The sequence below is a fragment of the Schistocerca cancellata genome, chromosome 3, assembly GCF_023864275.1.
Source record: "Schistocerca cancellata isolate TAMUIC-IGC-003103 chromosome 3, iqSchCanc2.1, whole genome shotgun sequence".
Taxonomy (NCBI): Eukaryota; Metazoa; Arthropoda; class Insecta; order Orthoptera; family Acrididae; genus Schistocerca; species Schistocerca cancellata.
This window is the reverse complement of record NC_064628.1, coordinates 679762963-679783707: the sequence shown is the minus strand read 5'-3', so window position 1 is coordinate 679783707 and position 20745 is coordinate 679762963. Positions and strand designations below refer to the sequence as shown.

The 20745-nt window shown below is 41.0% G+C and overlaps 1 protein-coding gene across 1 annotated transcript in view; it reads left to right on the top strand.

The window, feature by feature from the left end:
* Nucleotides 1-14881, top strand: part of LOC126176503 (facilitated trehalose transporter Tret1-like) — a 51005-nt gene extending 36124 nt beyond the window's left edge. Inside the window, exon 5 of the mRNA XM_049923658.1 lies at nt 14216-14881. Coding sequence (XP_049779615.1) covers nt 14216-14737 — 522 coding nt within the window. The 3' untranslated portion in view covers nt 14738-14881. The remainder of the gene's footprint in view (nt 1-14215) is intronic.
* The last annotated feature ends 5864 nt before the right edge of the window (nt 14882-20745 follow it).

Genomic DNA, 20745 nt, shown 5'->3' with positions numbered 1-20745 from the left:
CGAAATAATGCAGCTACAAAAGAAGATATTCTCTTGATCTATTCGATGGATTCTCATTGTTGATAAATGACAAGTCTACAAGCTTCTGGATTTGTCGCCAGAAAAATTTTGAACACTATAGTTGTGACTGACACACCGCTCGCCCGGCAAAACCCACAATACTACACGTATTTACATAATGCTACAAAAACAATAGGTATGAACACTCTACATGATTCGCGCTTTTCCACTGATTCCTTCGCGCTGTAAAAAATACCACTTTCATTGCCTTCAGGAAATCTACCTTTGGTTGCACATAAAACTTGGAACGAATGAAACTACACAAACATTACCGCTAGCGTAAGTATTGTACATGAACTGGGTCGAGAATTGCAAAAGATTTTCGGTGATGACGTTAGGTTATTGCTGAGACCATAGATTTTGGGTTTTTCCATCTTATTCAATGAACTATGAATATTAGCTAGCATTATTTGCTGTTATCCTTATTAAAGCTAACGAGAATATTGTCGCTACAATTATTGTTTTGCAGTCTATTTTATACAAAAATCCTTTTTAACTCTCAGAATCAATGTTCCAGATTATAACTCCGACTGTACTGCTGTAATAGAAATTCCGAAGCTATTTTCTAAAAGGGCTGTTCAAGCGCCATCAGTTGACGCTTGGTTCGTTAAGTTCGTTTAAAGTGTTACGAATTTACTAATTTTTAAAGTAATGAGTAATTCAAAGTCAACATTTAAACTACATCTACATCTACATGATTACTCTGCAGTTCGTAACTGAGTTCCTGGCAGAGATTACATCGAGCCACCTTCAGTCTGTTTCTCTTTTGTTCCACTCTCTAACACGGCGCGGAAAAATCGAACACTCATACCTTTCCGTGAGAACTACGATTTCTCTTATTTCATTTTGATGATCATTCCTCCTTTGTAGGTAGGCGCCAACAAAAAATTTTCACACTCTGAGGAAGAAGTTGGTGACCGGAGTTTCATGACTAGATACTGCCGCAAGGAAAAATGCCTTCGTTTTAATGACTGCCACGCCAACTCGCATAACTTATCTCTGGCACTTTCTCCTCTGTTTCGTGATAATAAAAAAAGACTTACCCTTCTTGGACTTTTTCGATGTCCGCCGTCAATCCTACCTCATGCGGGTCTCACACAGCACAGCAATAGTTCAGAAGAGGGCGGACAAGCATAGTGTAAGAAGTCTCTTTAGTAGGCCTGTTGCACTTTATAAGTGTTTTACCAATAAATCGCAATCTTTGGTTTGCTTTCCCCACAAAATTATCCATGTGATCGTACAATTACGTTACTCGTAGGTACAATCCCTAAGTATTTAGTTGAATTTGCAGCGTTTATATTTGTGCGTTTTATTCTGTAACCGAAATTTAGGGGATTCCTTATAGTACTCATGTGAATGACTTCACACTTTTCATTATTGAGAGTCAATTGCCACTTTGCGCAGCATAAGGATATCTGGCATAAATATCCCCGAAATTTAGGGGTTTCTGTATAGTACGCATGTGAATGATTTCACACTTTTCATTATTGAGAGTCAATTGCAACTCTGCGCTGCATACGGATCTCTGGCCTAAATAGTTTTGCAGTTCGTTTTGATCATCCGATGACTTTACTAGTCGGTAAATGACGTATCATCCGGAAGCAATCAGAGAGGTTTCCTCGGGTTGTCTCCTAAACTGTTTATGTAGATCAGGAAAAGCAGAGGGCCTACAACACTACTTGGGGAACGCCAGATATTACTTCTATTTTACGCTATGACTTTTCATCCATTAGTACAAACAGTGTACTATTATATCTACAGAGTGGATGCTTTGACGTTTTTCCCAGCCTCATTTCTCTCTTTCACGTGGTGCCAATTTCTAATATATGTTTTCATTAATATGGATTTTAGTTATGTAGCAGTCGTATAATGATTTCCGAATTCTGAGTCTACTCTGTGACGGCACTGTCACACAGCGCATGGGACAGCAACGGGCACTCGCCCGATGAAACCTACTCACTATAGTCCAGACTACCTACTGTCCTTACAACAAACCGCCTGTTTTGTGCCCCGCATATTCTGCACATAGCAGAGCTTGGTATGTCGCCCGCCGGTCCGACAGCTCCAACCGCCACCTTCTCATGAGCTCTGTTGTCTCCCAGTACATACGTTGAAAAGCAAAGGAAACTGGTACACCTGCCTAATATTGTGTAGCCCCCCCCCCCCCCCCCCCGCGAGAACGCAGAAGTGCCACAACACGACGTGGCATGGACACGACTAATGTCTGAAGTAGTGCTGGAGGGATTTGACACAATGAATCCTGCAGGGCTGTCCACAATCCGCAAGGGTACGGGAGGGTTTGAGGTCTCTTCTGAACATCACTTTGCAAGGAATCCCAGATATGCTAAATAATGTTCATGTCTGGGCAGTTCGATGGCCAGAGGAAGTATTTAAATACAGAATAGTGTTCTTGGAGCCACTCTATAGCAGTTCTCGACATGTGGGGTGTCGCATTGTCCAGCTCTAATTGCCCAAGTACGTCGGAATGCATAATGGACATGAATCAGTCAGGTTACTTACGTACGTGTCGCCAGTCAGAGTCGTGTCTAGACGTATCAAGGGTCCCATATCACTCCAACTGCACACGCCCCACCCATATCACTCCAACTGCACACGCCCCACACCGTTACAGAACCTCCACCAGTTTGAATATTCCCCTGCTGAAATGCAGGTACCGTGGATTCACGAGATTGTCTCCATACCTGTACGCGTCCATCCGTTCGACAGACTTTGAAACGAGACTCTTCCGATCAGGCAATATGTTTCCAGTCATCAACAGTCCAATGTCGGTACTGACGGGTCCAGGCGAGGCGTAAAGCTTTGTGTTGTGCAGTCAACAAGGGTACACGAGTAGGCCTTCAGCTCCGAAAGCCTATATCGATGATGGTTCGTTGAATGGTTCGCACGCTGACACTTGTTGATGGCCCAGCATTGAAATACGCAGCAATTTGCGGAATGGTTGCACTTCCGTCACGGTGAACGATTCTCTTCCGTCGTCGTTGGTCCCCTTCTAACAGGATCTTTTCCCGGCCGCAGCGATGTCAGAGATATGATATTTTACCGGATTCCTGACATTCAAGCTACACTCGTGAAATGGTCGTATGGAAGAATCGCCACTTCATCGCCACCTCGGAGATGCTGTGTCCCATTGCTCGTGCGCCGAGTATAACATTACGTTCAAACTCACTTAAATATTGATAACCTGCCATTGTAGCAGCAGTAACCGATCTAAGAACTGCATCAGAAACTTGTCTTATATAGGCGTTGCCGATCACATCGCCGTATTTTGCCTGTTTACGTATCTCTGTATTTGAATACACATGCCTGTACCAGTTTATTTGGCGCTTCAGTGTACATTACATTATTATATATTCAAGAATTCTTCTGTGGAGTAGGTATTGTTATGAAGGTATGACTTCAGCTTGGGTTCTAAGTCATTTTCGTCAAATATAATATAATTGGCACTACTTTGTAAGTGGTCAATGCTCTTTATGAAGACACACCTACCTGCGTTCCGCACCACAGTATCGCTAGTGATGAACAGTGTTCAGTCATTCACCGCTCGCAATTATTTCAAAGGGTGTTACTGTTGTTTTCGAACTACGATTGATTGTTGACAACGAAGCTTATAAGTGAATAAACGTAGTGGGAAACTGTACACAGGAAGTTCTAATATGGTAACCTCATATTATTTAGTCTTGTTGCATGCTTCTGTGCAAGAAACACTTCTGTCCTAAACAAAGAGTTGCCCGAGAATGTGATGCCGTAAGACATTATGGAATGAAAATAGGAAAAATAACGAAGGTTTAGGACATTTTTATCTTCAAAGTCTATTATTATGCGTAATGCAGAAGTTGCAGTGCTCAGGTCTAGAAATGATCTGTAACGTGAGTGCCGGCTGCTGTGGCCGAGCGGTTCTAGGCCCTTCAGTCCGGAACCGCAACGCTGCTCCGGTCGCAGGCTCGAATCCTGCCTCGGGCATGGATGTGTGTGATGTCCTTAGGTTAGTCACGTTTAAGTAGTTCTAAGTATAGGGGACTGATGACCTCAGATGTTAAGTCCCATAGTGCTCAGAGCCATTTGAACCATTTGTAACGTGAGTTCTGGCTTTCGTCAGTGTCAGCATCTATCAATATAGAAAGCTTTCTTTCGTTTATTGGTTTTCCCTCGAGAATTAATTTCAAGAAGGTCATACTGCATGCACCCAAAGTGTTCCCTAATTGCAGGTAAGACTGACGTCAGCGACATAGACATGTAGTTATAAGAAGTATTGTTAGACGACCCTTGTTGAAAACGGGAAAAACGTGCGCCTTTCTTTCCAAAACGACATAAAAATAATTTCGGGCGTATCCCAAGGATGTTTTATAGGACCATACTTTTTACAATATTAAATGATGTAGTGGATGGCGTTGAAAGCTCCAAGAGGCTACTGGCTGATGACGCTGTCATATGTAGAGAAGTCGCAGCGCTTGAACGGAATGAAGCAAGATCTCCTGAGGTATAACATAAACAAATCTAACATATTTTGCATAAACAAGCAGAAAGAACTGTTATTGCGTTGTTAAATAATAGCCTATAGATAATTGGAAACAGTCGCATTCTTTAAATATCTGAGAGTACGCGTATGGAGCAGTTTCAAGCTGAACGACTACATAATCTATGTTCATATGTGTGTGAAATATTATGGGACCTAACTGCTAAGGTCGTCAGTCCCTAAGCTTACACACTACTTAACCTAAATTATCCTAAGGACAAACACACACACCCATGCCCGAGGGAGGACTCGAACCTCCGCCGGTATCAGCCGCACAGTCCATGACTGCAGCGCCTCAGACCGCTCCGCTAATCCCGTGCGGTGACACATAAAACTAACCGCGGGAAACGCAGTTGCCAGACACGTACATTGGAAGACTCTTCAGGAACTGTAGTCCATCCACGAAGGACGTTGTCTAATATGTACAAGGGGGTGTTCAATAAGTAAGGCAACATAATTTTTTTTCTGAAAGCAAGCTTGTTTTATTCGGATTAAAATACACAATATTATTACCTACTCTTTTGGCTACAAAACCCTATTTGTCAAAAATAATCTCGGTTCAATGCAATGGCCTTATGCCACCGTACTGAGAAGGCCGCGTGGTATCACTCTACTTGGCGATGTCGGAGCCAACATCCTGCTGCATGAATTACGTCCCCATCATTCACGTAATACTTCCCGCGAAATGAACCCTTCATTGCGCCAAACCCATGGAACTCATCACAGATGGTCCTTAATGTTCTTTTACGGTCTTTTGTTAGGCGGCGAGGAAGCCAACTGGCAAACACCTTTGATTACCACAGCACTTCCAACAACGACGTCCAGTTGTCCAGTTGTGCAGCGTGGTGTTGGGTTGAGATTCTCAAATGAGAGTGTCCGCACGTTCCAGTATTTCAAAAGTCACAGCTGTGGGCGGCTGGTCGGCACGCATGGCAACGGACACGTTTGGGCGACCTTGTTGCGACAATGACAGATGCCTCGCCCAACGACTCACAGTGCTTTTTTTCACAGCCAGGTCCCTATAGACGTTCTGCAGGCACCTATGAATACCAGCTATGCTTAGGTTTTCCGCCAAAAGAAACTCAATGGTAGCTCTCTGCTCGGAACGCACCTCCGTTACAGAGGCCATTTTGAAGGCTACGTGTAGCGCCGCGACCTATAGAAATTCCATAGGACTATGGTGCTGAAACGGAAATATCGACGATGTTTCACAACAAATTCTGTGTTTTTTCAACCGAAACTGGTAAAAAAAATGTGTTGCATTACTTGTAGATCGTCGTTCCATATAATTTTTAAAGTATCTTTATACCGACGAACTATTAAAAATAAATTTAGTACTTTGCGAACATGTAAGATATACATTATGTATTATATACATGCATTATATATTATATTACATTATAAAATGAAGCATTATAAAATGAAGCAGGCGAAAAGGAATACAAAAGTCTCAAAAATGAAAGTAAGTGCAAAATGGCTAAGCAGCGATGGCTAGAGGACAAATGTAAGGATGTAGAGGCTTATTTCACTAGGGGTAAGATAGATATTGCCTACAGGAAAATTAAAGAGACCTTTGGAGATAAGAGAACCACTTGTATGAACATCAAGAGCTCAGATGGAAACCCAGTTCTAAGCAAAGAAGGGAAAGCAGAAAGGTGGAAGGTGTATATAAAGGGTCAATACAAGGGCGATGTACTTGAGGTAAATATTATGGAAATGGAAGGGGATGTAGATGAAGATGAAATGAGAGATACGATACTGCGTGAAGACTTCGACAGAGCACTGAAAGACGTAAGTCGAAACAAGGTCCCGGGAGTAGACAACATTCCATTAGAACTACTGATAGCCTTGGGAGAGCCAGTCCTGACAAAACTCTACCATCTGGTGAGCAAGATGTATGAGACAGGCGAAATACCCTCAGACTTCAAGAAGAATATAATAATTCCAATCCCAAAGAAAGCAGGTGTTGACAGATGTGAAAATTACCGAACTATCAGTTTAATAAGTCACAGCTGCAAAATGCTAACGCGAATTCTTTACAGACGAATGGAAGAACTGGTAGAAGCCGAACTCGGGGAAGATCAGTTTGGATTGTTGGAACACGTGAGGCAATACTGACCCTACGACTTATCTTAGAAGATAGATTAAATAAAGGAAAACCTACATTTCTAGCACTTGTAGACTTAGACAAAGCTTTTGACAATATTGACTGCAATACTTTCTTTCAAATTCTGAAGGTGGCAGGGGTAAAATACAGGGAGCGAAAGGCTATTTACAATTTGTACGGAAACCAGACGGCAGTTATCAGAGTCAAGGGGCATGAAAGGGAAGCAGTGGTTGGGAAGGGAGTGACACAGGGTTGTAGCCTCTCCCCTATGTTATTCAATCGGTATATTGAGCAAGCAGTGAAGGAAACAAGAGAAAAATTCGGAGTAGGAATTAAAATCCATGGAGAAGAAATAAAAACTTTGAGGTTCACCGATGACATTGTAGTTCTGTCAGAGACAGCAAAGGACCTGGAAGAGCAGTTGAACGGAATGGACAGTGTCTTGAAAGGAGAATATAAGGTGAACATCAACAAAAGCAAAACGAGGATAATGGAATGTAGTCGAATTAAGTAGGGTGATGCTGGGGGAATTAGATTAGGAAATGAGACACTTAAAATAGTAAAGAAGTGTTGCTATTTAGGGAGCAAATAACTGATGATGGTCGAAGTAGAGAGGATATAAAATGTAGACTGGCAATGGCAAGGAAAGCGTTTCTGAAGAAGAGAAATTTGTTAACATCGAGTATAGCTTTAAGTGTCAGGAAGTCATTTCTGAAAGTATTTGTATGGAGTGTAGCCATGTATGGAAGTGAAACGTGGACGATAAATAGTTTGGACAAGAAGAGAATAGAAGTGTTCGAAATGTGGTGCTACAGAAGAATGCTGAAGAGTAGATGGGTAGATCATATAACTAATGAGTAGGTATTGAATAGAACTGGAGAGAAGAGATAGTTGTGGCACAACTTGACTAGAAGAAGGGATCGGTTGATAGGGCATATTCTGAGGCATTAAGGGATCACGAATTTAGTATTGGAGGGCAGCGTGGAGGGTAAAAATTGTAGAGGGAGATCAAGAGATGAATACACGAAACAGATTCAGAAGGATGTAGGTTGCAATAGGTACTGGGAGATGAAGAACATTGCAGAGGATACAGGAGCATGAGAGCTGCATCAAAACAGTCTCTGGACTGAAGACCACAACAACGACAACAACAAAGGTATGCATAGCTTGATCTCTATAATAATATTACTGCACAGGAGAGTACATGCATTTTTATCAAAAATGTAGGAAAATGCTGGTGTGCTGTGTGCTAGCGGCACTTCTACTCGAACTCTTTCGCGGACTCTTGGCCTTGTATGCTCTTGTTTTAATCTCTGAATCACTATCTGTAGCGTATCCAGTATAAATATTCGTAGGAAAGTTGCTTTGCTATTAACCAGTTGTTTACTGGCACACGATACGAAACTGTGTGACGAAAAAGCATTAATCAATATAGCAAATCTAGTTGTATCACAGTCTTTCTGTTCTTAATCAACCGTTGAATCTTCAAAATTTAAGTGACAGATACTACAAATAATCTCTGAACGTGGCCTTCGTATTTGGAAGAAGTAGTTATAATAGCTTACAAAAACTGCGTTGGACTGGTACTTTAGTATCGCTTGTGACTTTGGGACCCATACCAGAGAGGATTGACAGTTAAAATATGAAAGATTCTTGGAGTGCAGCCTGTTACGACACAGGTTCGGTTGGAGGGCACGAAAGTGACACAGAGATGCTCACCCAACTACAGTGGCAGATGCTACAAGAGTAATGTTATGCTTTATGACGTCGTTTACTGAGCCTAGGTTTTGTTTGCCCCATCCTACGAATTTTTTACTGATGGATCAAGAAGGCAAAATTAGAGAGAATCTAGTTTATGCCACTCCAGGTCACGTGTCCACTGGCGGATAGCCTGGTATACACTGGCACTTGTCGGTAGAGGTGGACAAACAGCTGATGCGCAAAAGTCTTGTAGACGGGCCATGCGTACACGATCATAGTTTTTATAGCGGCCGAGTGCCCAGTGTTGCAAACTCTCCAAAGCGAAATAAGCTAAATGTGTCTACATAAACAAGCCAGAAAAATCTGAAATAAAATACCCGTAGTCTTATTTTTACGATAATTATAATGTGTAACGGACTAGCATGAATTATTATTTATTTTATTAATTTGGAATCTGCTGGACATTATAGCAATACAAACAATTAACTGTGAATATATAAAATTATTTGAACTTTATATCCTTGATGGTACGGAAACAATAGAACCTGCATTTTAAAAGTTCAAAACGGATGATACGCATCACTATACGTGTTAATTTAAACATTAATTTGTACCCATGAAAAGAATATTTAGTCTGCTTCATTCAAATCATCAGTGCATTGCAGTGAGGTTGACACCTTAGCATACTACTGCCTGAATAGGAGTTCGCTGTTTCTCTCCTCAGTTCAGTCGCTAGCATATCGTTGACAGCAACAGTGAAGCGTATGACTTCTGAGTCAACTCGCATAAATCAAAGTTAGCGTTGCTTGGAACACCTTCATTAGTGTGAAGTTGTGATACTCTTCTGCTGTCAACTATGCTGCAATAGTGTCTCCAGTAACACTATCAACTGTTTATATTTCGCAGTTTTTTTGTTTTGTTTTGTTCTTGTGTTTGTGTATTCTGACGAGCCCACAACATACAGCAATGTAGTTTTAATTTGCTTTGTTGTGATTTTTCAGTCTAATACTGAATTTTCCTTGGAAATTAAAGTGTGTTTTGAAATCTTAGTAGCGACGTGCATTTTAATGCTTTCCTATAAAGAAAGCAAGAAAAGGCCAAGTGATTGTGAAAAAGGCCATACTTCCGGACCCCAGCTATGTCACTCATTTGTCAGCGAAAAGGTAAAAAGAAGCCAGAGGTAGCTCTAAAAAGCTGATTTGGCAATACTGCTGGTGACTGTGGACAGGAATGGTCAAGTGGCTGGAGCATGAGCAGATGGCGAGAATATGGCTAGCCACCTGGCGAGTAGCCTATCCAAGCTACTTCTGCCCGCAAGCGAGATGATGAGTGCCCCTCCGTAGCCGAGGCCCTACGGGGCAGCGATGCAATGCCCTAATTTGGGTCATGCGTCGGCTTCCTCGGCATCATCCACGACTCAACAGGAATGAGGAGGAAGTGGCAGTGGTACACTAAGTACCCTTCTCGAAGCACCTTTATGTGGCTTGCAGAGTATTGACATGCAGGGAATGGTCAAAAATATGGAAACACCAAACATGCAACATATTACAGTGCCTAATACAGTGTACGAAACTCGTTGGTATTCAAAACAGATTCCAATCATCTCATAATGGATAAATACTGATGCACCACGTACAGCTTCAGTAGAACTGGATAACTGAAGACAGGTCCTGAATGTGTGTCATGGGAATCTTATAGCATTCTTCCTGCAAAAATAATGGCAAGGTAACGATGATGGAGGTAGAGAGCTATCACAGACCCTTCTCTCCAAAGCAGACCACAAAGGCTCAATGTTATTGAGATATGGTGACTGTGGTAGCCAGGAGGGATTCGACAATTCGCCCTCGTGCTCTCGAAACCAGTTGTTGACTGTGCGAGTTGTGTGAACAGGGTCCCTATCGTCTTGCAACACCGCGTCACCATTGGGGAAGAAACATTACACCATGGGATAGACCTGGCCAGCAAAAAAGGTCACACATTCCTTGGCAGTAATACGATCTTGGAGAATACCCATGGAGCCCTTGAGTACCACGATATGATACAATAAAGGATCCTTCTTTCTATGTATTCGCAATACATTACATTTGTCTATGTTAAGGGTCAGTTGCCACTCCCTGCACCAAGTGCCTCTCCGCTGCAGATCTTCCTGCATTTCGCTACAATTTTCTAATGCTGCAACTTCTCTGTATACTACAGCATCATCCGCGAAAAGCCGCATGGAACTTCCGACACTATCTACTAGGTCATTTATATATATTGTGAAAAGCAATGGTCCCATAATACTCCCCTGTGGCACGCCAGAGGTTACTTTAACGTCTGTAGACGTCTCTCCATTGATAACAACATGCTGTGTTCTGTTTGCTAAAAACTCTTCAATCCAGCCACACAGCTGGTCTGATATTCCGTAGGCTCTTACTTTGTTTATCAGGCGACAGCGCGGAACTGTATCGAACGCCTTCCGGAAGTCAAGGAAAATAGCATCTACCTGGGAGCCTGTATCTAATATTTTCTGGGTCTCATGAACAAATAAAGCGAGTTGGGTCTCACACGATCGCTGTTTCCGGAATCCATGTTGATTCCTACATAGCAGATTCTGGGTTTCAAAAAACGACATGATACTCGAGCAAAAAACATGTTCTAAAATTCTACAACAGATCGACGTCAGAGATACAGGTCTATAGTTTTGCGCATCTGCTCGACGACCCTTCTTGAAGACTGGTACTACCTGTGCTCTTTTCCAATCATTTGGAACCTTCCGTTCCTCTAGAGACTTGCGGTACACGGCTGTTAGAAGGGGGGCAAGTTCTTTCGCGTACTCTGTGTAGAATCGAATTGGTATCCCGTCAGGTCCAGTGGACTTTCCTCTGTTGAGTGATTCCAGTTGCTTTTCTATTCCTTGGACACTTATTTCCATGTCAGCCATTTTTGCGTTTGTGCGAGGATTTAGAAAAGGAACTGCTGTGCGGTCTTCCTCTGTGCAACAGCTTTGGAAAAAGGTGTTTAGTATTTCAGCTTTACGCGTGTCATCCTCTGTTTCAATGCCTTCATCATCCCGGAGTGTCTGGATATGCTGTTTCGAGCCACTTATTGATTTAACGTAAGACCAGAACTTCCTAGGATTTTCTGTCAAGTCGGTACATAGAATTTTACTTTCGAATTCACTGAACGCTTCACGCAATGCCCTCCTTACGCTGACTTTGACATCGTTTAGCTTCTGTTTGTCTGAGAGGTTTTGCCTGCTTTTAAACTTGGAGTGAAGCTCTCTTTGCTTTCGCAGTAGTTTCCTAACTTTGTTGTTGTACCACGGTGGGTTTTTCCCGTCCCTCACAGTTTTACTCGGCACATACCTGTCTAAAACGCATTTTACGATTGCCTTGAACTTTTTCCATAAACACTCAACATTGTCAGTGTCGGAACAGAAATTTTCGTTTTGATCTGTTAGGTAGTCTTAAATCTGCCTTCTATTACTCTTGCTAAACAGATAAACCTTCCTCCCTTTTTTATATTCCTATTAACCTCCATATTCAGGGATGCAGCAACGGCCTTATGATCACTGATTCCCTGTTCTGCACATACAGAGTCGAAAAGTTCGGGTCTGTTTGTTATCAGTAGGTCCAAGATGTTATCTCCACGAGTCGGTTCTCTGTTTAATTGCTCGAGGTAATTTTCGGATAGTGCACTCAATATAATGTCACTCGATGCTCTGTCCCTACCACCCGTCCTAAACATCTGTGTGTCCCAGTCTATATCTGGTAAATTGAAATCTCCACCTAAGACTATAACATGCTGAGAAAATTTATGTGAAATGTATTCCAAATTTTATCTCAGTTGTTCTGCCACTAATACTGCTGGGTCGGAAGGTCAGTATATAACACTGTTACCTATAGGACCTTCATAAAACGGTAATGTTCCACGATGTCGCATGACAAATTATGCATGTTTTCAACCAAAATTGGCGGAGTAAAAAAAGGGTTGCTTTGCTTATTGAACGCCCGTTGCACACCCCTCTTATGAACCTTACAGTTGATGTTGTTAGGTAGAAATGATGATTACGTAAATATCTCTTCCAAGTATGAATTTGATTTCGATGTTGGCCAATCATTTCGATAGCATCCGTCTCCGACGTCAGTTCTAATACACTACTGGCCATTAACATTGCTACAACAAGAAGAAATGCAGACGATAAAAGGCTATTCATTGGACAAATATATTATACTAGAACTGATATGTGATTACATTTTCACGCAGTTTGGGTGCATAGATCCTGAGAAATCAGTACCCAGAACAACCACCTCTGGCCGTAATAACGGCCTTGATACGCCTGGGCATTGAGTCAAACAGAGCTTGGATGGCGTGTACAGGAACAGCTGCCCATGCAACTTCAACACGATACCACAGTTCATCAAGAGTAGTGACGGCGTATTGTGACGAGCCAGTTGCTCGGTCACCATTGACCAGACGTTTTAAATTGGTGAGAGATCTGGAGAATGTGCTGGCCAGGGCAGCAGTCGAACATTTTCTGTTTCCAAAAAGGCCTGAACAGGACCTGCAAGATGCGGTCGTGCATTATCTTGCTGAAATGTAGGATTTTGCAGGGATCGAATGAAGGGTAGAGCCACGGGTCGTAACATATCTGAAATGTAACGTCCAGTGTTCAAAGTGCCGTCAATGCGAACAACAGGTGTATGTGTAACCAATGGCACCTCATACCATCACGCCGGGTGATACGCCAGTATGGAGTTGACGAATACACGCTTCCAATGTGCGTTCACCGCGATGTCGGCAAACACGGATGCGACTATCGTGATGCTGTAAACAGAACCTGGGTTCATCCGAAAAAATGAAGTTTTGCCATTCGTGCACCCAGGTTCGTCGTTGAATACACCATCACAGGCGTTCCTGTCTGCGATTCAGCGTCAAGGGTGACCGCAGACATAGTCTCCTAGATGATAGTCCATGCTGCTGCAAATGTCGTTGAATTGTTCGTGCCGGCCGGAGTGGCCGAGCGGTTCTAGGTGCGTCAGTCTGGAACCGCGCAACCGCTACGGTCGCAGGTTCGAATCCTATGTGTGTGGTGTCCTTAGGTTAGTTAGACTTAAGTAGTTCTAAGTTCTAGGGGACTGATGACCTCAGATGTTAAGTCTCATAGTGCTCAGAGTCATTTGAACCATTTATGAACTGTTCGTGCAGATGGTTGTTGTCTTGCGAACGTCCCCAGCTGTTGACTCAGGGATTGAGACGTGGCTGCACGATCCGTTACAGCCATGCGGATAAAATGCCTGTCATCGCGTCTGCTAGTGATACGAGGCCGTTGGGATCCAGCACGGTGTTCCGTATTACCCTCCTGAACCCACCGATTCCATATCCTGCTACCAGTCATTGGATCTCGACCAACGCGAGCAGCAATTTCCCGATACGGTAAACCGCAGTAGCGATAGGCTACAATCCCAACTTTATCAAAGTCGGAAACGTGATGGTACGCATTTCAGCTCCGTAGACGGGGCATCACAACAACGTTTCACCAGGCAACGCCCGTCAACTGCTGTTTGTGTGAAACTTTCCTGATGTCAGCACGTCGTAGGTGTCGCCACCGGCACCAACCTTGTGTGAATGCTCTGAAAAGCTAATCATTTGCATATCACAGCATCTTCTTCTTGTCGATTAAATTTTGCGTCTGTAGCTCGTCATCTTCGTGGTGTAGCAATTTTAATGGCTAGTAGCGTAAATCCGCTACCGCCACTTCCCTGATGCTGGCAATACTTGAAATGGTGGTGCAGGCTCCAGTGGTGATGCGGTCTGTGTACGGCTGACAGGTGCTGTCGACGCTGGCGTCGGCACTGGTGGTGGACCGCGCGGGGCGCCGTCCGCTGCTGCTGGTGTCCCACGTGGGCATGGCGGCCAGCATGGCGGGCGTGGGCGCCTTCTTCCACGTGCGCGACACGGGCTCGGCGGCGGCGCTGGGCTGGCTGCCCGTCACCTCCACGTGCGCCTTCCTCTTCTTCTTCTCCATCGGCTCCGGGCCGCTGCCCTGGGCCATCCTCGGCGAGGTCTTCCCCGACGAGGTGAAGCCCGTCGCCACGGCCATCGTGGGCGCCACCAACCTCATCCTCGTCTTCGTCGTAGCCAAGTCGTACGCCAACCTCGTGGAGGCTTTCGGCGTCGCCGTCACCTTCTGGATATACGGCGTCATTTGCTTCGCCGGCGCCGTCTGGATCTTCTTCTTCGTCATCGAGACCAAGGGGAAGACTCTGGAGCAGATCCAGCGCGAGCTGTCCGGCCGCCACGATCAGGACGCGCAGAGCGACTCGACCGCCGACGAATTCCGCCTGAAGTAACGCTTTAGTCCTCGTCTGCCCGTCTGAGCTACAACGGACAGATGTAGGACGCGCTTGTACCTAGAGTGAGCCGAATGATACGAACCATCGAGTTCAATGACAGTCTCATTTCTGAAATCGGACACTTCAATATACCTTCCTACAAACAACACGCAAATAAAGTAAACGATAGATGCTACTATTACTGTTTCCATTAGGAGATTTACTGCCTTTTTTGTATTCTCATCGATCCGAATAAATTGTAACAAAAATAGTAAAACAATAATTCACGTAAGAAGAATAGATCTGTCTTTTCTGAGTGTGTTGTCTATGGAAATATGATTTTTTAATGTTGTGGATTTTACTATAAACTTTATTCGACCGAGATTGCAACGTAAAAAACAGTCTCTACTAGTTTCACCCACTTAAACTGTCATCTTCAGATCTGGGAAAGACGTAGGGCTACACACCAGGATACAAACATGTGGTCTCAAGTCAAGAGAATAGGTAAGACACTTTGTCATTATAGTGTTAACATTCTTAAGGAAATGTCAGCTGTAAAACAACATAGAATAAAATTACTGGGATATGACGCAGAGTCAGTGAAACAAGGATATGTGCAGCAGAATTACAGTGAGAAAATACCTTACAGTCGTATTTACAGTATACGTATGTGAAGCCTATTGCGCAAACATCTTTGTAATAATTTGAATACGACGTAAGATAAAGTCGTAACGCCCAGTAAAGCTTAACTAGACCAACGTAGCAAAGAGACTCACTGGCGCTGTATACATTGACTTACAGGTCAGCGAAAATGCCAAAAGGTGGCAGAACAGTATAATGAATTCGAATATAATGTAATGCAATAATCAAAAAAGGTTGAAATACTAAAATAATAATTTAAAAATATCTGATGTAACTAACGGTTTTAACTATAAAGACATGAAATTTTGTATAATAAAACTGAAACAGCACAGACAGAAGACGCCTACAGGTGGCGTAATATTATGGAAAACTAATAATATCACAGAGAGAGAATTAACATTAACAATATTTTATCCTTTACGTTCCTCATTCCAAAAATACTAACTATTACATATCGAGATGCTGAATGGAAACTGCTGTACCTCACTGTACAGTGCAAAAGCTAGGAGAAACAACCTCCAAGTACGATAGCGTCCATATAAATGTAAGGTAGAACTATTCAAGAAATGTTGTTGTATGGGTTAGAAATGTATTACAATACATATAAAATTCAACCACACACTGTAGTAAAAAATAAAATAACATGAATAATTAGCGGTTAGTGGGAGTGATGAATGCCCCAACATATACTTATGTTCAAGATACATTCTGGTTGTCCTGATTTAATTTTATGTAGGATTTGTCTATGTTCTTATACTTAGAAGCAAATAAAAATCTAAGAATAATGCAAACCACCCTCAAGTGCGGTAGTCTTAGATAGCCACTGCAGGCCAGTTATAAAGAAATGCACAAATGTTAACATTAGCTTCATACAAGATGCATAACTTTCGCTAAATAACATCTACGAATTGAAAAACTGCAGAGTTACTCTAGGTGTAAATAGTTGCTATGTAAAATCAAGACTCTTGACCTAACGTTGAACTGAAAAATAATAATGTAGTGTAATGGAATATGGACAGCATTTGTACAGCTTGTACTATGTATCCTTTGCGTTAGTATACTTTGGACCATGTATGGCTTCCATTACACGACAACTATTCATATTATTTTAATTTTTATTACAATATGTAGTTGAATGTTATACGTGTTGTATTACATTCTACATCCGTTACAACAACATTTGTTGAATAGTTTTGCGTTTTAGTTATAAGTCCGCTATCATGCACAGAAGCTGTTTCTATCGGATGTTTTATTGTATAATGAGTTTGAATGGATTTTCTTTCAGAATCTGGATGACCTCAGATGTTAAGTCCCATAGTGCTCAGAGCCATTTATATAACAGTTAGTACTTTTGCAATGAGAAATGTAAAGAATAAAATATTATTAATGTTAATTCTCATTCTGAGATATTATTAGTTTCCCATAATATTACGACATCTGTGGGCGTTTTATATTTGCGTTGTTTCAGTTTTCTTGTATAAAATTTAATGTTTTACAATAATAGATTTCAGCAATCAGTCGTCCTTTGGAATTTTTATTGGCATATCTAGATTTCGGCTAGCAACTAGCCACTCTCAATGCACTATCGTTTTTCGGTCAATGTATGTAATGCCTGTTGGTCTGGCTTTGTACACAGTTCATGGAATATTTCATCCACTGACAGAACTTATTGTTGACAACAGTAAAGCCCACTTTACCCTTCGTCTCCAAGATTGGAGTCAGTAGAAATGGTTCAAATGGCTCTGAGCACCATAGGACTTAACATCTCAGGACATCAGTCCTCTAGAACTTAGAACTACTTAAACCTAAATAACCTAAGGACATCACACACACATCCATGCCCGAGGCAGGATTGGAACCTGCAACGGTAGCGGCCGCGCGGTTTCAGACTGAAGCGCCTAGAACCGCTCGGGTACACTGGCCGGCAGGAGTCAGTAGAGTCGGATCTGTTTTTCCAGTAGTATTTTCCAGTCCTAGCTCATGATTTATATTGAGAGCCTATCAACAATAGTCGCTTACGTCACTATTTGTAGTAGTATGTGTTTCTACACATATACTTGCCAAAGAAATGAAATCTCAATAAGTGAAAGATGCAATTAAAAATACATTATATAACTTCTTAATAAGTATAGAATGTGAGACATAGTTTCTTAGGTAACATAACAATCAATTATTTTCTTAAATAATATTACAAAGAATGTCAATATAGGGTCTTTAATGTTGGGTAACAATATAAAGGTTCCTGAATAGAGGAATAATATTGGCGCTAAATTCTCCGTTTGGTATTCCCTCTGTTTTACAATCGCATTCAGTCGTTTTTACTTCTAATCAGCTATTTTTACAGTGTACACACGCCCCACTAGTTCCTATTCTTCATTTAGCTAATTTTTTCAGATCTTCTTTCTAGTTGGTTGTAGTCCTCTTGCCTATTCCAACGAGTACCTCCCATAAATTTTCTATGGAGTGAGGTCCGATGGTGAAGGCGGCGTCCTAAAAACATTCTGAAATTTATAAAGAGGCCATTGTTTCACAAGATATGAGGAGTCCTCCGGGTCATTATGTTGGAAAAATACGAATATATATCTAAGTTCTCACTTTTCTGCACTTCTGTGCAAATTTTGTTTCAGAGTATTGAGATATTCAAGAGTTTTCGTTTTTTGACCTTGATCTCTTCGATTCCCATTTTTCCACAAGAACTGTCCTTAAAGGAGTAATTTCTTTAATAAGGAGTGGCTTAATTCTATTTGAAAGAAGATGATACTTTTTTAAGGCCTCTGGAATAACATTATTTGTAGCAGTAGTAATACTTAAGGGCATATTTTTCTTAAGACATGTGGAAGAACAAGGCGCCGTACAGTCCACCATATATTGATACAGTATATTCATCCTTTCTATAAGCAAATCAAAATGGGAATGGATGTCGACAATTCATATATATATATATATACACTCATCACTGCTATTTCGATGTTCTCGTGGAATCAACAAATTTTATGTAGAATTGAGTCAGTTTTGTATTGAAGTCAACGAATTTTCTGTCGATATCTGTCAGTTGTTGAAATTAGTTTTGTTTCGAGAAACTTTTACAGTTAGTTTTCAAATTTTAGTATGCTGTCTGTGAGAGATTACATGTCACTGGATAAGTTATCAAAAATTTTAATTACGGCATTGTGAACCATTTTTTCTTCTAAAAACAAACTTAATGTGGAGTAATAAACTCCATTTCTGCTTCCAGTACTGTAATTACGTACGTCATTGCTCCTTTTGAACTGCAGTGAATTATTTATAACAAATTAGAAACAACTTTAAAAAATGACATTACTCAGACTGCATAGGAAACTACTACTCTTAAAAATAAAATTGTGAACTTACTGGTGGAATGATGAATGTGATGAGTCAGTTGTGAAGACACTATGAGCTTTGGATATTTGGAGTGCAAATAAAAATGATAAGAACAGAGAAAACTTTACACAAGCCAGGAAACTTGCATCAAGAGATCTCAAAAAGATCAGAATACAACATATAGAATGTCTACTGACTTCAACTGAGACATGTTTGAAGCAAAACAACGTTTATAAAACATTCAAAATACTTTACGAAAGCGCACATCACCAAGATTATAGTTTATAAACTCAAAAACACAGAAGGATGCGTACAATAACACTGAAAACTGCACAATACTTGTGAACTTCTTCAAAGACCTACACAACTGCGATCCACCCAAAGAACCATTTAAATTTGATAACATAATCGAAATACAACCATTATCAAAGCCACCAACAATAGAGGAAATCAGAGAAATCATTAAAATACTTGAAAATAACGAACCATCAGGAGAGGACAGTATATTTGCTAAATTATGGAAACACTCCAGTGACATTATTCTGAATGACAGAAATAATTACTTAAATTTGGACAGCAAACAGCTTATCATCATAATGGACCTGGCATTAATAAATTCACTACTTAAAAAAGAAAAAAACGGATCCTAGCACTAATAAAGGGCTCTCCTTCTTGCTAAGGAACTTCTCATAGCATTTTTGAAGAGAGCTATAGGAATATATGACCTACATCTACAAGAATATCAAGCGAGGTTTAGGAAGGAAAGGTCTTGTGTTAAGCACATACTAAATCTAAAGAACATACTCAAAATTGTGAAAATCAGAACTTTTAAATATATGAAAACTTTTGAGGTTTTGAAAAGACATTGACTCACCTGATAAACAACATTATAAAGGAATTTAGACCGGATAATAAAACAACAGAAATAAAGAAACTTGAACAAACAGAACATTTAGGGAGGAACTGTCAAAACCTTTTATAAAAAAAAGTCAGGGGTAAGACAGTGGGATGGTTTGTCACCGCTACGCAGTGGAGAATGTAGTGAGAGAATGGAGGAAATCTATCAACACTAAGAATGTTCAACTACGGAGAAACTACAGTTCACAGCAAATATCAATTATACCACCAAAATCTTAACAGTTGTAACACCACAATATCTTAAACAAGCTGTTTTAAATACCAAGAGAATGGATAACAAACAATACGAGAGAAAATATAGCAATAGGAAGCGGAATATATAAAATGATTACTGCCTTTCAAAAAACAAAACAAAAAATTTGTTCTCTAATACAAAACTAAGGCAGTATAAAGCAGTCGTAAGGCCCGAAACACTATATGCTGCAGGATCACTTACACTAAAAAAAATTGGTGGTCGTGAAAAACTGGGAAAGGTTGGAAGAAGAATTCTAAGGAAAATAAAACAGATGGATAGTAATGGGCTAACGAAGTAGAGCTTCAGCTTACAAAATCCAAACTCATATGGTTCACTGAAACTGGAAAAGATATGAAAAACCGGGCATAATGATGGACATGATAGATAACAGAATAAATCTTATAGAAGCAACACAAATGGCAGGATTTTAGGAAAGAAAAAGTCGACAAATGGAAGGAAGTGTACCCAGCAAGAAAAGGATTGAAGGAAGTCTGGCAGCAAGGAAAATTAAACACAAAGAAGCAAAACCAAAGTGGATTTATTCTACCCTTGGAAAGGATTATTCTAATTAATAAATAAAATGAAGGATGCAGCAAATTTCTGTTTATAAAAATTAATTCCCATTTGGATCTACTTAGAAGGATGGTTACAGCGTATCTAAAGGTGGTGCACATTGTGCAACTAGCAACAGAACAGCCATTAGCGGAGTTTAAAACTGATGAATAACTACGTTTAATTGGCATACATTTCGTTAAATGTGAGCTGTACATGGAAATCCTGCATGAATTACAATTAGAGAATATATCTCCTTTGTATTTATTAAATTACTCGCTGGAAAAAGAATCAGATGATTTGGATACAGATTTAACTTACACATTAAAAATTAAAC